Raw genomic sequence first — 13,011 nt, forward strand, 5'->3', positions numbered from 1 at the left:
ACCCACCAGACACTGCTATCCCCAGAGCTGCCAGTGTGTCTAAAAATGGCAGCTGTCATTATCATCAGGCTGTATTCCTGTGCACAGTTTGTCATGGTAAAGGGGAGGGGGAGTAGTCCCCACCTGCTTCTAATGAGAAAATCACTGGAACAGAAAAGATCAGGGAAGAGGTGTGTGTGTGTGTGTGTGTGTAGAGATGGGATAGAGAATCCACCAGGACAGGGTCAAACACACACACACACACACACACAAACACCCTGTGGCTCTCCTCCCTCATCCTGTCTGCATATCAGTGTTGTGCAGACCACCCTGGCCTCCTCTTATCAGGATGGAGCCGATCTGGCCTTACAGTAGCCTCCATGCCTGGCATCTGTCTGTTTTTCCCCCTCAGCTCTTTAAACTTCCCGATCTGCCCAGTTTTCCTTTTTCCGGCTTCCCTGAATGTTTTTTAGTCTCTTTTTCCACTGAATCAGCTTCAATCTCCATCTCACATGATGTTTTCAGAGAGCACCCGGACACATTGGCCTCTTTCACATGCACCCCTCAGGCCTAATCTCGCTGCCCCCCTGTCAGTCAGACCGCCAAGCGCAGCACGCCCCATCCTCCCCTTTCTCTTTTCCCCTTTAGCTTTTGTGTTTTCTCAAGAGCCCTCTTCACCTCAAAAAAAAAAATGTCTGAACCTCTCAGAAAAACACGCAGCACTTTGGTCACCAGCTTTCCTCTCACTTTGCTTTGACACTTCTGCTCACATGAAGAGTCTGAACTCTGAAGTGAGAAAGTAAACACGGAGAAAGCCGAGCGCTCTGTCTGTGTGGAAGGTCACCTCTGTTCCTAAGCGATAAAAAAAGGCTTTGGCTATTTTGACAGCTGGCCAGCTTTCACCTGTTCCTGCGTTTTTCTCCCTCCAGCTGCAGGCAGATACACAGAGAGCGAAAAAGTTACAGCAGAGATGTTTTTTATTTATTTATTATTTCTTCTGTTGTTGTTTTCTCTTCAAAGCTGAAACTTTGAAACACTTTCTCTCATCTTTGTGAGCCTGATACTTCTCAACCGCCTGCATTTCCCTCTGCATCTTTGTTTCCATTTCACATCTTATTTTAGCTCATGTTTTTTTGTCATTTTATCCCCCTCACAGCATATTCTGTTGTTGTCTGTCCTTTGATTTACTCCATGTTTATGTGTTTCATCCTTTTTTGTTTTCAGTTGATTTTATTGGTGGATTTGACCCATTCCCACTCTACCATGTCAATGAGAAACAAACTCATCTCCTCTTAAAGCCCATGTACCTGTAAGTATGAATGTGCTGCCACACCATCACATGTGTACATGTTCCTGCATGTGATCTGCATTTCACAACACCCAGCGAGCGCTCTTTTGTTGAAAGAATGTTCAGGAGACACCCAAAGTCACACAAAGACACTGAAAACAGAGTTAAAAGACAAAATTTGTTTACAGGTCTGTGTTTGAAGCAGATTTCAAACAGAAATCTGCTTCATCACAAGGTGTCACAACTTCATCACTTTCAACGATCACATTGTGTAGCATATAATACACAGCAAAAACTAAAATCAAGTGTCAACATCTCATTTTCAGTAAAAATAAAATGTCTTATTTGACTTAATATGAGTGACATTCGCCAGAAAGGCCCAAAAAATGTTACGATTTCAAGATTTTCAGAGATAAAAATACTGCCTGAATTGATTAAAATGAACAAAAATAATTTTCCAATGGGTAATGAAACATTAATTGTTAAGTGTCTTGAACTGAGACATTTCTTTTGTCTCAAGAAACTTGACAAGCAACTTGTCAGGTGAACATGTCTTTTATTTAGTCTCATATGACAGTTTTTTATTAGACCTGGGACGATATGCTTTTCCCCTGATTCGATTTTTCTATGATTTTTGGGGTGGCAATTTGATTCCAATTGAAATTCTTTGATATTCTTGATTTTTGTAATTTTTTGTTCACTTTTTACCACCAGGCCAAGTAAAAAAGTTAAACGATGATGATAATGATCTAAACAGACAATAGCTGGAGCCATATTTTCCCAATACATGAACATCACATGTGAATCAGTTTTTAAGATTTCTTCAGGGCATCTGATATCCCAACTTTTTTTTCAATCCAGCAAATAAACAGAATAAAATGAAGACTAAAAAAAATTTTAACAAAAAAAAATAAACGATTTAAAATTGTGCAACAAAAAAAACCTGATACTACGATACAGCATTTTTTTCTCCCACTCCTAGTTTTTACTAAAAATTAAGACATGAACACCTGCCTAGGTTTAATTTCTTGCAGTACACATTGCAATACAGTTATAGAGCAATAAAGTATTAAAGAAGAGAACATCGTAAACATTGTTTTGGCAGTTTTGTTGTCGAGTCACTAAAGCTCAAGTGAGAGTTGAGTCTTAAGACTTCAGTGTACAAGTCTGAGACGAGTCTGAGTAATCAAAAAAAAACAAAAAACAAATAACACCCACAATGTTTTTTTCTAGCTAACATATTGCTCTGCATTTACTGGTGTTATCTGTAAAATCTTTAAAAGCAGAACACACAACCTGGGGCGACATGCATGCAAGTAAACAAATACACGTACCAGCCATAGCCGGAAAACTGATCTTTTAGGACCTTATACCACAAGAAACAGTCAGTTAAAATGAATGAAGCATTCATTTATAAATGAGCCTGAGTCCTTCGACTCCTAATGTAGCTAGAGTCCGAGTCCATGTGATCGCACGAGTCACAAGACCTTCATCAAGTCCTGGATTCAAGTGCTAAAACACCGTGCCCCGGTAAATATTAAGCTGTGTTTCCACCAAGCAGACTCGTTTGGTTTGTCTCATTACTGCGCGCATTTTGTGGCGTTTCCCCTGACTTATCCCGGAACAGATCCCCAAAAACCGAGACAAGCCGTCCCACTTTTTAGGACACTTTTGTATGGGTGCCATATAAACCGATCCGATCTTGGAAGGTGGAGCAACACACTGCAGACCCTTCATTGGTCAAAAGAATCGTCACTTACCGTGTGACAGCGGCACACAGCCTTCTCTGAAACAAAGTTTGATTGCACTTTGTATCAAAGAGCTACATGTCAATCACAGAGCGGACAAAATGCTGGATGCCTTCCATCTTTGTTTACTGTGTCGCGTTTTTCTTCTTCGTTGGATTTATTAGCGGGGTAAACTGTGTCGCGCTGCCACAAGAGGGCACAGTTTGCTGTGGAAATGCAAACAGGATCAGGCTTAACTATACCAAACCGTGCCAAACCGTACTGAACCGAACTGGACTGCTTGGTGGAAACCCAGCTACATCAGCACTCAGAGATCTCCGTTTTTCTTCCCAAAAAGAATCAAAAACTCCTTTCTCTGTGATGCCTTACCTGAACATTGCAGCACCCAATCTGAAACATTTTTGATTTTGTATAAAAAGGACAAAGAAATTGTGTCTGAAATCAATCTTTCACTAAAAAAATAGCTTTTTAGAAATATTGTTTCAATAATCATCCCATCCTCATTTCATTCATACCATAAACAACCTGTCAGTTTAGTGTCAGTGGCCTTTGAGGCATCAAACTTCCTGTGATGTTTGAACAGTATGAGCCTCTATCTGCCAAGTTTTTGTCATCAAACATGTCGATCAATACAAATCTTTTGTGAGACAAGAAACCGCTGTCTTCTTCTTACAACCAACTTATTTTCAACTTGTCTGTTGTTTTCTCTGAACGACTTTATCTAAGACAACAAAACAATCCTTTCAAATGAGGTAATTCAAACATAGTTTTAATTCAATTTCACTTAAAGTTGTGGCTAGACTCACTGATTTGGAGGAAATCTTTTTGTTTACTGTTATTATCACAACTTTTTTCCTGGAACCGCTCATTAAACAAAACAAAAGCTTTTTTTTTACCGTGTAATTAATTTTTACTGCCTTGTTTTTGAGGTTTTGGTTTCTGATTAGTTTCCAGGTGGTTCCAAAAACAACTCAGCCTGTTCGTAGTTCAGCTGTCAGGCTCTGTATGTAAGTAGGTTGGCAGGTTTGACTCAGTGTAAACTTCTCTCTTCAACATGCTACATCCTGTCAGAAAGCTTCAGGGAGAATATAAAAGCTGCTCATAGCTCACTTTGTGTTTGTGTGCATGTCTAAAGTGCATGTGTGCTCCAAATCACCGCGGGCTGTTACTGGTGGAACCACATGGAGGAAAACAAACAGAGATCTGTCTCAAAATGGGATTAATCTGTTAGGTGATGCTGAGGACTTAATAACAATAAGCCCAGGAAGTTCTGTTATAATTCTCTGCCAACATGGCATGAATATTTTATTAGCTCCTTGACAGTTTAATCAGCTCCGTCTCTAATGGGAGGAAGTTTTCGTCTTCCCAATCTAGGGGGAGTTATATCCTGGAGAAATTTATCCACTGTAGTGAGTGTGTGTGTATAAATGTGTGTCTGGATTGTGCAGACAAACCTCCAACTCTCTCTGCTCTCTGTTCTCGGCAGGTCTACGTAAATAGAAGACAGAGCGTCCAGCGGGGAGGTGACACAGCAAGTTCCCACGGAGACAAAATGGCTGTTTTGACACAAACATCCCGGTGCACGGGGGAGCACGCCAGACATTCCTCCTCCTCTTGATTTCAGTCCTTTAAACATGTCATTTACTGGTGTGCTGCCCTGGAAAAACACACTCCTGACTCCAGTAAAGGTTCATTGTTTCCCAGAATGGGTTCAGGAATGAGGGGATTACAGGGAAACAAAGGATCATATTTTGTAAGTAGGGAAGTATCCATCATTTTCTTTGTGTTGAGTTCTCTGCTGAGGTCTCGCTGCTGTGACCAGCCCAGATTGGTCGACCCAAGAACATGACTGTATAGAACATGTACAGTATATAAATACATAGTGGATGTAATCAGGGACTGCCCTGCATTCCCAGGCTGCGGTGCCGTGTCTTAGAGGACTCAGTGATTTAGCATGTTGTTGCTGGTTTGGCTCAGATCTTGTCCGGAGGGCTGAATTACAGTGCAGTCTGCGGAATGAGCCATTGTGCGCTGCCTGTTTACTTTAGGCCAGGATCTGTGTGAATAAATACACGAGCAAGGCAGGATAAGGCCAGGGAGTGGAGAGGTAGAGAGGGGGAAATGATGGAGGGGAGGGACAAAAGCACCAAACCTACAGGGGAATGCATCAAAAATAGAAAATGTAAATAATGAAAGAAGAAGAGGGGGAGGAATTTTAGATGTAGAGTTTGTGAACTATCATGAATGCAAGAGCGCATTAGAAGTGTTTCAAAACCCAAGAGCAGCATGTGAGTCTTAACTTTTATTTCTGGAGTCTTATTCATGTGACTATTTTCACCAACAGCCGAGTCAGTGTGCGTCTGTAAACTGTCAGATGTTTTTGTTAAAAGAGGAGCTTTGAATTCACTGCGGCTCTTCTTCTCTAACTACTGACACGCCGCGCTGCTGACAGAGGTGATCATTACACACTCACAAGCAAAAGATGACACAGCGTATTTTTAACTTCAAGAAAGCGATAGAAGTTTTGTTTTCTTTTTCCTGTTATCGCTGCACAGAACAGCGTTGAGTCGTCCAGGCCTGGTCTCCTGTGTAGAAGTAGCATGGCTGAGCCTGAGCTGTGTCTCCTGTCGGTTTAGATCCTCAGTGGTGATAGTTTGTGATTGTTTCATAGCATGTTTTTTTTACAGGGTTTGTATTGTAATTATGTGTATAACATAAAAAAACTGATGTCTGTGTGTGTGTGAGGTGGTGAAACAGTAGCTGGAAGTTGCTTCCTCAGATTTCTTATGTATGACTCAGCAACAAAAAACACGTCTGTATTAGGGGTAAAGTTTACACATGTAGGTCATGTCTCTTTTACTGATTGATTTTGTAGCACTTTTATTGTTTATGTGAGAGCTGTCAGACCTGAACGTCCATGTCGCCTTACTGCTTGTGTGACTCATCGCTGCCCTCTGGTGTTCAAAGTGCTCATGTACAAGTTGTAAGGCTTATTCAGGTCCTCTGTTTCTTAAGGTGGCTCAATAGGCAACGCATGATCATTTTGACTATATTTTTTTAGACAGTTCAACACTCAATAAGTCCTTGCTGAAATTTAAGTTTCATACCCTTTGATGGCTTCAAATTATGAATTATAGATGAATACCTTTAATTCCTGAGGAAAGACACTTGGAATACTGACCACACTCACTTTGAGGTGATTCAGAACCAGGTTTATGCTAAAGGAGAAATCTCAAGAAAGAGAAATGCAACATCCTTCAAATTTTGCTTGAAGAACAATAATATCCAGAGCTGTGCAACCTTCCACTCTCAAATTATTACTTCACATTTTTCAGTTTTTATCCTTTTACAAATTATTTACCCCAAAATATGTATGAGTTTAAAAAAAAACCTCGTAACTCTTCAGTTATTTCTCTGAATCTTACCAAAGTAGCAGGTTTTACAGCTCTGTCAATGTCAAAAATACCCCAAAAGTCCCAGCCTGCTCTCTATTATAGTTTAAAAAAAAAAATCACAGTTCATAGTGCATTAAACTGTTAAAATGCAGAATTTCAGAAGAGAAGGTTTAGATCTTCTTTAGTCAGTTCAGAAAGCTCCCAGATTAAACAAAGGACCTTCTCCGTCTTCCATAATTTTTCTACAAAAAAATATTTTTTGTATTTTTTTTTCCACCATCAGGCCACCTTAGTTTTTCATGAATTAAAAACACTTCATTTTTTTCAACCTAAAATTAACCGTTGTTTATCGTTTATTTGCTAATAATGCTGGATGACTCAGCACTTTGCCATGATTGTTTCAGTGTTGTGACTCTGTCTTTGTTTTGTATCTTTAAGACAACACAAAAAGAAGGTCCAAGTTGAAATTGTCTTAACATTTTTTTCACTATCAAAAGTCTGAAATACTTTTTTGCTCATTTTGTTCCTGTTTGTCCCCAAAAGTAATCAAATGATTCTTACTTTTTGAGATATTCAAAGTTCTTCACTGCCACAGAAACAGCTGTTTGCAAAATGCAATAACTTAGACACCATTATTGTCAGTTTTTTAATATACTTTAAATTTTACCTACCCTTGAAGGCCCTGCTGGTGTGTGTGTGTTTGTATTTAAAAAAAACACAAAGCACCTCATATTGTATCATAATCAGTATTAGTAGAAATTGCTACTAAAAATGTCATGTATAAACTAGTCTTCCTCTCAGTGCAATACAGCCTCTTCCTAAAGCCTGGTGACTGGAGTTGGTTAAATTGTTAGGGTTTTGTGTGTGTGTGCGTATGCGTGCCTGTGTGTGTGTGTGCGTGTGTGCTAGTTCCACTAAAAAAAAACCACCTGTTTATAGATAACTTCTTCCTTTGTGTAGAAAGTAAACAAAAAACACATTTTTCTCCTCTCTTTTGTGTTTGTGTTGCCCCAGCTCCATGTGACCTGATTGTGTAATGCTATTTATCCAGAACTGTGCTTCGTGCTCATGTAAATAGGTGTTTGTTAATAAAAAAGAATGTGATCTTTTACTGATTTTTTGCATCATTCAATAAAATTCTCTAGCTACAAAAATACACATTTTGGAAAGATAAAGTAACAAAAACAAGCTATTGGCAGTCATCTTGCTCCATTTTATTGGTACATGGGGAAACAAAGTCCAGAGGAGGGCTTGATGCCACTTGAACAACACCTGTCTCCTACTGTCCTCTCTCTCAGGACATGAAAGCTCGCACGCTGCCTCTGATCACAGCTCTGCAGATGGGGCAGTGGCGCAGGCTGGCGGCGCAGTCCCCACACACCACCAGATGTCCACAGGGGATGAAGACAATGGACACCAGTTTGTCCATGCACACCTTGCATGTCCTCTCCTCCTGCAGCTGCCTCAGGAGCTCCTCTGGGCTCGGGTCCTTCACTGGTGGAAAAACCACACACACATACACACATACACAACCATGAGCACACTGGCATCAAAACAAGCCGGCTGTGTGACAAGATGACAAAGTTCCATGATCTTTCTAAGTTGGAAATTTTCCATGGGAATTTTTGGATTTCTTCTTTTTATTTCCACATATTTTTATCAAAGCAGGTTCCCAATATACAGTACAGCCATATAGCATATTTAATTAACAACCTTTCCACATCAACAAACAGACCTCTAATTTTTAAAACAAACATCAAATGCAAAAGTGGAAAACTCACAAAAAATATATAAATAAATAAATTTTAAAAATGAATACTTGAATCTGAATAAATAAATATATAAAAATAAATTTTAAAAAAATGGAAATTAAAGGGAATTTTTGATGGATATTCCACCGACAGCATTTACCTGGTCATATATATTAATAAATATTTAAAATTTTGTTCATTTTTTATAAGCCAGCATGCATGCAAACGTCTCAAATGCAATATTTTTAAATGACATTTTAAAAGAATTTTTCAGATAATTTCCCGAACTCTATCATAAACATATGTATGAATATTTGTTGTAGCTAGCCTCTAAAAATTACACACATTCTGATGATTTTTTGTTAATTTAACTAACGTGTCCATCACTTAAAGTTATACCATTCCATCAGTTATATTTACATCAGAATAATCATCGAAATTTATCCTGAGAGGACTTCTAGACTCCAACTCCAGAAATGTGGTCTCAATAAAATGTTATTGGCTCGTGAAATAGTTACTGATGATGATCAAATGTGCTTGGATTTGTTTGCACATGTGGTTCATGGTACACAGTTGAATTGCCATTCAATTATGTAGCTTTCATTTTTGAAAGCCTCATTCAAGTTGAAAATAATTTAAAAAACAGTTTCTGAGCCAAAATTTCACAGGAATTTTTAGGAAAATTCCTTTAAACTGACGACAACGAAACCCTAAAAACTTTCAGTGTACCTGAGCTAAAATTCCCAAGGAAATTTCCCAACCCTTTGCAACCCTAGTCAAGTGTGATCACTGCAGGAAAACTTAAGACAAAATGTCAGCAGCTCTGAGTGTTTGCATTAAGGTGTTGATCTCTGACCTCTGTCTCTGATGGTTGTTCGGGTCACATCTCCTGCACTTGGACCCTGCCGCGTTCCAGACTCTAAAGGAAACAGAAAGAAAAGCAATCCATAAATTGAATAATCTGAAAATAAAAACCCTAAACTGACGGCTCCCAAGTGTGGAAAATGTCAACGTTGCCTCTGCTCTGTGGGCCCCTCTGTCTGTCCTCCTGCTCCGCCTGCAGCACGTCAGTGACCAAGTCAGACACAGAGGTGTAGTGCTGGCCTGTCAAGAGGTACTTAGTCTGAACCAGACTCTCTACCAGACTGGTTTCAAAGCCCATCTGCAGCACCGTCTGCACCACAGGAGACAGCATGGCCGAGGAAGCTGCCAGACCTCCCACCATATCTGGGAGAGAAGAGACGAATGCCCGTAGGCAGATTAAAGAGAAAAAAACACACTATTTAACAAATGGAGACATTAATGACAAAGCTTTCCTTTGTTAGCCAGCACATTATCATTTCAAACCTCACCACTTCTGCTCATCTTCCTTCATAGTATGGAATACTTGCTTTTTCATGAGTTCAATGAAAGCTCGAGCAGGTGAATTAATTTATCCTTATAGCAAACATCAGATTAGATGAAGCATGCTGATGTTTCATCTTCTGCAGAGTCACAAAGAAAAGTATCAAACCCACTTCATTCAGAGCTTCAGTGCTGTTATCCACAACGTTTAACTCAGGGTGATGTTAGAATAACTAAATCAACAGGCTGCAGCGTTTGTTTTCTCATTCTCAGTCTTTCATCTGATGTGTAAACGTAAAGAGTGGGAGTCAGTTCTCCTGCATTGCTGAATAAACCAGAGAAATATCAAGATTAAAGCAGACTGATATCTTGTTATGTTGTCTGCTTGGTGGTAGATGTATTTTCATCGCCTTGTTTCACTTCTGTATGACTTACCATTTCTGGATCCAATGTCTCTGCCCATGGTGCCCTGTGATCCACCCTGAAATCACATATCCACAGTGAAAGTCATGAACAGTTTTACGTGCAACAAAGTTTCAGAACCATCATTCTTAGCAAAGAAGAGGAATAAAAGGCTCTCACCACAGTCTCACCCAGGTGGAAGTGCGCATCCTGTATGTTGCTGATGTACTCCTGCCCTCTTGACTGGATCAAGAACTCACATCTGGGAAACAGAAAGATGCTGGTTTACACGGAACACACAATATAACGACACATATTGTCATGTCTTCATCCATGCCTACCGTGGAAACCACTTGGCATGCTCCTGCCAGGGGTCGTCCCCCGGCTCCCAGTTCCTCAGCCCTCCATCACAGTAGAAGCACTTGACGTTGTCACCGTGACCTGTGAGAATATAGAGCGCCACTGTGAGACAACAAAGTACATTTGCTTCACAACGACATCACAAATGATCATGGGAGGAAGAGAAACTTTTGGGAAACAGGATGTAAAGTTCATCTTTTACATGGACTCCAACACAAACACAAAGCTCTTTGTGAGGGGGTCTTGGTTTGTGTTGGTTTTGTTTTCCCCTGTGGACAAAGCATCACCTTGTCTCTTTGTTTTTCTCCCCCTCTACATGTGTAGGTCATGTTTTCTAACAAAAAGTCTCATCCTCCTGTCTTTTAACAGCCGTACCTCTCACTTTGACTCTTTGAAACATTTTAGAGACAGGTTGTTGTTTTTGAGCTTGTGGTAATTTGTTTCCTCCGACAACCACCCTGTAACAGTCACAGATAATCAGAGATATAGAAATAGTCCGTTTTGGATGCTAATTATGGAGACCAATCTTGTTTAAAAACAGACTTCTTCACCCTGAAAAGTCTTTTCGCTGCTGACCTGAGTCTTTTTTGTTTTGGAGGTTATGTTTTTGGGAGAGTTTGTTTGTTTGTCTGTGAACAACGTAACTCAGAAACTAACGAAAGGATCTTGATGAAATTTTCAGAAAATGTTCAAAATGGGATAAGGAAGAAGTGATTGAATTCTGGAGGTGATCCAAATCACCATTATCATTGTGATATAGGGACGCTTTCACCATATGTGTATATAACTCCATGGTAAATGGTTGGATTGCTTTGCAAAACAAAACAAGGCAAAGCCACGATAATTTCTGACAGATGTAAAAGTACGATCCAGATCCTGGCAATATTCTGGATACTAAGATCCAGAATATGAAATATGTACTGGGTCATCATAATTTTCAACACTTTCAGGTATCAAACTATCATACAAACCTGCAACGAACACCAAATTGTAGCAGACAGTCTGCTGAAAGGGAGTATAACATTAAAGTAGGACTAAAGTGTTGCGTGACAATCACAGTATGCTTGGCGGAGGTCTGCGCCCTCTGAGTGTTTTCCTACTTAGTCTATGTTTTTGTCTTGCTTTTCATTATATTGTTCACATAATCTCTGTGTTTCCTGAAGCTGGTGCTCCACACTCCTTTAGCAGCCCTAGCTTTGTCCAGGTCATTCTGTTCACAACATCATGAGTCAGCAGCACAATTGTACCCTGAACCCTCACAAAGAGGTCACTCTAGCAGTGACTGGGTCAGCGCTGAATGTTTCACCGAAATATCCTCAAATGTATCAAAAGATGAAAATGATTCAGATTCACATGTGAGAAAGGCAGCACCTGTGTAGAAAAATCCAGCTCTGGCGAGAACATCTGGCTGGACTGAGGCCTCAGTGGGCCAGTTGTGGAAAGTGGTGAGGCGGGTGTCCTCCGCGTCCATCTCTGGGTAGACAGCTTGTCCAGCTGTCCCCTGATCATCCATGGTCATCCTTTGGATCTGGCTCAGCAGCTGGCCATCCACAGAGTCAGAGGATCCTGCTTGAATCGGAATATTTCCCACAGCTCTTCCCTGGATGAAACCACAAGTGGGAAAATGCCTCTTGTGCTCATCTGCTGGGTTGTCCCCATGTACCCAACATCTTAAAATCCCTCCACAGCAGAAACACTGGACTTTATCCCCAGATCCAAGAAAAAAGAAGCCCGCTTTGGCCAGCTCTCCAGATGTCACAGGAGCATCTGCTGGCCAGTTTTGAAAAGTTCGGATCCTCTCTCCTTCCCTCCTCATCAGTGGCTCCTCCAGGATGTGCAGCATAGTGCTCCTGTCATCCATCATTCTCTGGCACATCGGTCTTCCTCTCCCTTCTCGTCCTCTGCCAGTCATCCCTTTTGCCGTCCATAGTGGAGCGCACTGGAGGTGAGTCCAGCACGCCAACTGAAATAATGTGCTCAGCGCTGGGGGCCTGCACGGCGGCCTGCAGGAGACTGCTTTCCAGAAAAACCAACAAATACCAGAATGTAGGCTCATTGATGCTTGAATGAATGAGAGCCTGAACATGCCATGTAACCCCGCCTCTTTAACGGTGAAAAGCATTTCAGAAGCATAGTTCAGCCTATTAACAAAGAAGACTACCATAAGGATATTACACATTTTTAAAGCACACATTTGGCTCAATTTGGCACTTTCTTCCTAGTGTAAGTACTAATTCTTATCATTTTTGTCTTTAAAGTGTTGTGGCTTATAAGCCCATCCTCTCAAATAAAGTGAAGGTTGAACCAAAACCACAGCATATCTGTCTGATTTGATTTTAATTTAAAAAATCAGTGAAGTCAGTCCATGGATGGAGGTTGACCTTTGACAGTGTTTTGGACGAGGATCGTCAATGCATCTCTGCTGCCATCTTGTGGTGAGAGATCAAATAACCTGTTCATGTTGGGTGAAAAAAAATCTCCATATAAATTCTGCAGTTATACATTCCTACAACATACATATTACACAGTTGCTCTAGACAGTGTTACCAAGGCCAGTTTATAAAAGGAAATACTTTCCAACAGTTATTCTTAATTTAATCAATACTGAAATATATAAAGATATCAATAAAAGAATAGCAGCCTATGTATATATTTTTCATTTTTACGTCTGTAGGCATCACACAAGCACTGCTTTAGATAATCCGTCACATTTTCTGGGTCAAAATAAAATCCATTTACAGTTT

General features: G+C 40.3%; 2 protein-coding genes across 3 annotated transcripts in view; one reads left to right on the forward strand and one right to left on the reverse strand.

The window, feature by feature from the left end:
* nkain4 (sodium/potassium transporting ATPase interacting 4) overlaps window positions 1-7,502 on the forward strand; it is a 65,486-nt gene extending 57,984 nt beyond the window's left edge. The window contains exons 6-7 of one of the 2 annotated variants that reach the window (XM_074682097.1): window positions 1,204-1,288; window positions 4,502-7,502. In XM_074682097.1, coding sequence (XP_074538198.1) covers window positions 1,204-1,288; window positions 4,502-4,511 — 95 coding nt within the window. In that variant the 3' untranslated portion in view covers window positions 4,512-7,502. The remainder of the gene's footprint in view (window positions 1-1,203; window positions 1,289-4,501) is intronic. The other variant, XM_074682098.1, reaches the window with a different exon arrangement.
* A 202-nt stretch (window positions 7,503-7,704) lies between these two features.
* birc7 (baculoviral IAP repeat containing 7) lies at window positions 7,705-12,083 on the reverse strand. The gene is made up of 6 exons (XM_074682243.1): window positions 11,639-12,083; window positions 10,249-10,348; window positions 10,099-10,169; window positions 9,342-9,388; window positions 8,142-8,147; window positions 7,705-7,899 (listed from the first exon to the last, which is right to left on the reverse strand). The coding sequence occupies exons 1-6, from the start codon at window positions 12,081-12,083 to the stop codon at window positions 7,705-7,707; spliced, it is 864 nt and encodes a 287-aa protein (XP_074538344.1).
* Window positions 12,084-13,011: the final 928 nt, after the last annotated feature.

This window comes from Halichoeres trimaculatus, unplaced genomic scaffold, assembly GCF_033239565.1.
Source record: "Halichoeres trimaculatus isolate MK-OKI-2021-1 unplaced genomic scaffold, fHalTri1.1 fHalTri1_scaffold_11, whole genome shotgun sequence".
NCBI lineage: Eukaryota > Metazoa > Chordata > Actinopteri > Labriformes > Labridae > Halichoeres > Halichoeres trimaculatus.

Bases quoted from the DNA above. Each gene is read 5' to 3' on its own strand.
- birc7 (XM_074682243.1), bottom strand. From the start codon at position 12,083: ATGAGGAGGGAAGGAGAGAGGATCCGAACTTTTCAAAACTGGCCAGCA. The intron at 10,349-11,638 runs GTGCTGCCTTTC...ATATTCTCACAG, and splicing joins AGCTGGATTTTTCTACACAG to GTCACGGTGACAACGTCAAG. The intron at 9,389-10,098 runs GTGAGACTGTGG...CTTCTCTCCCAG, and splicing joins GGATGCGCACTTCCACCTGG to ATATGGTGGGAGGTCTGGCA.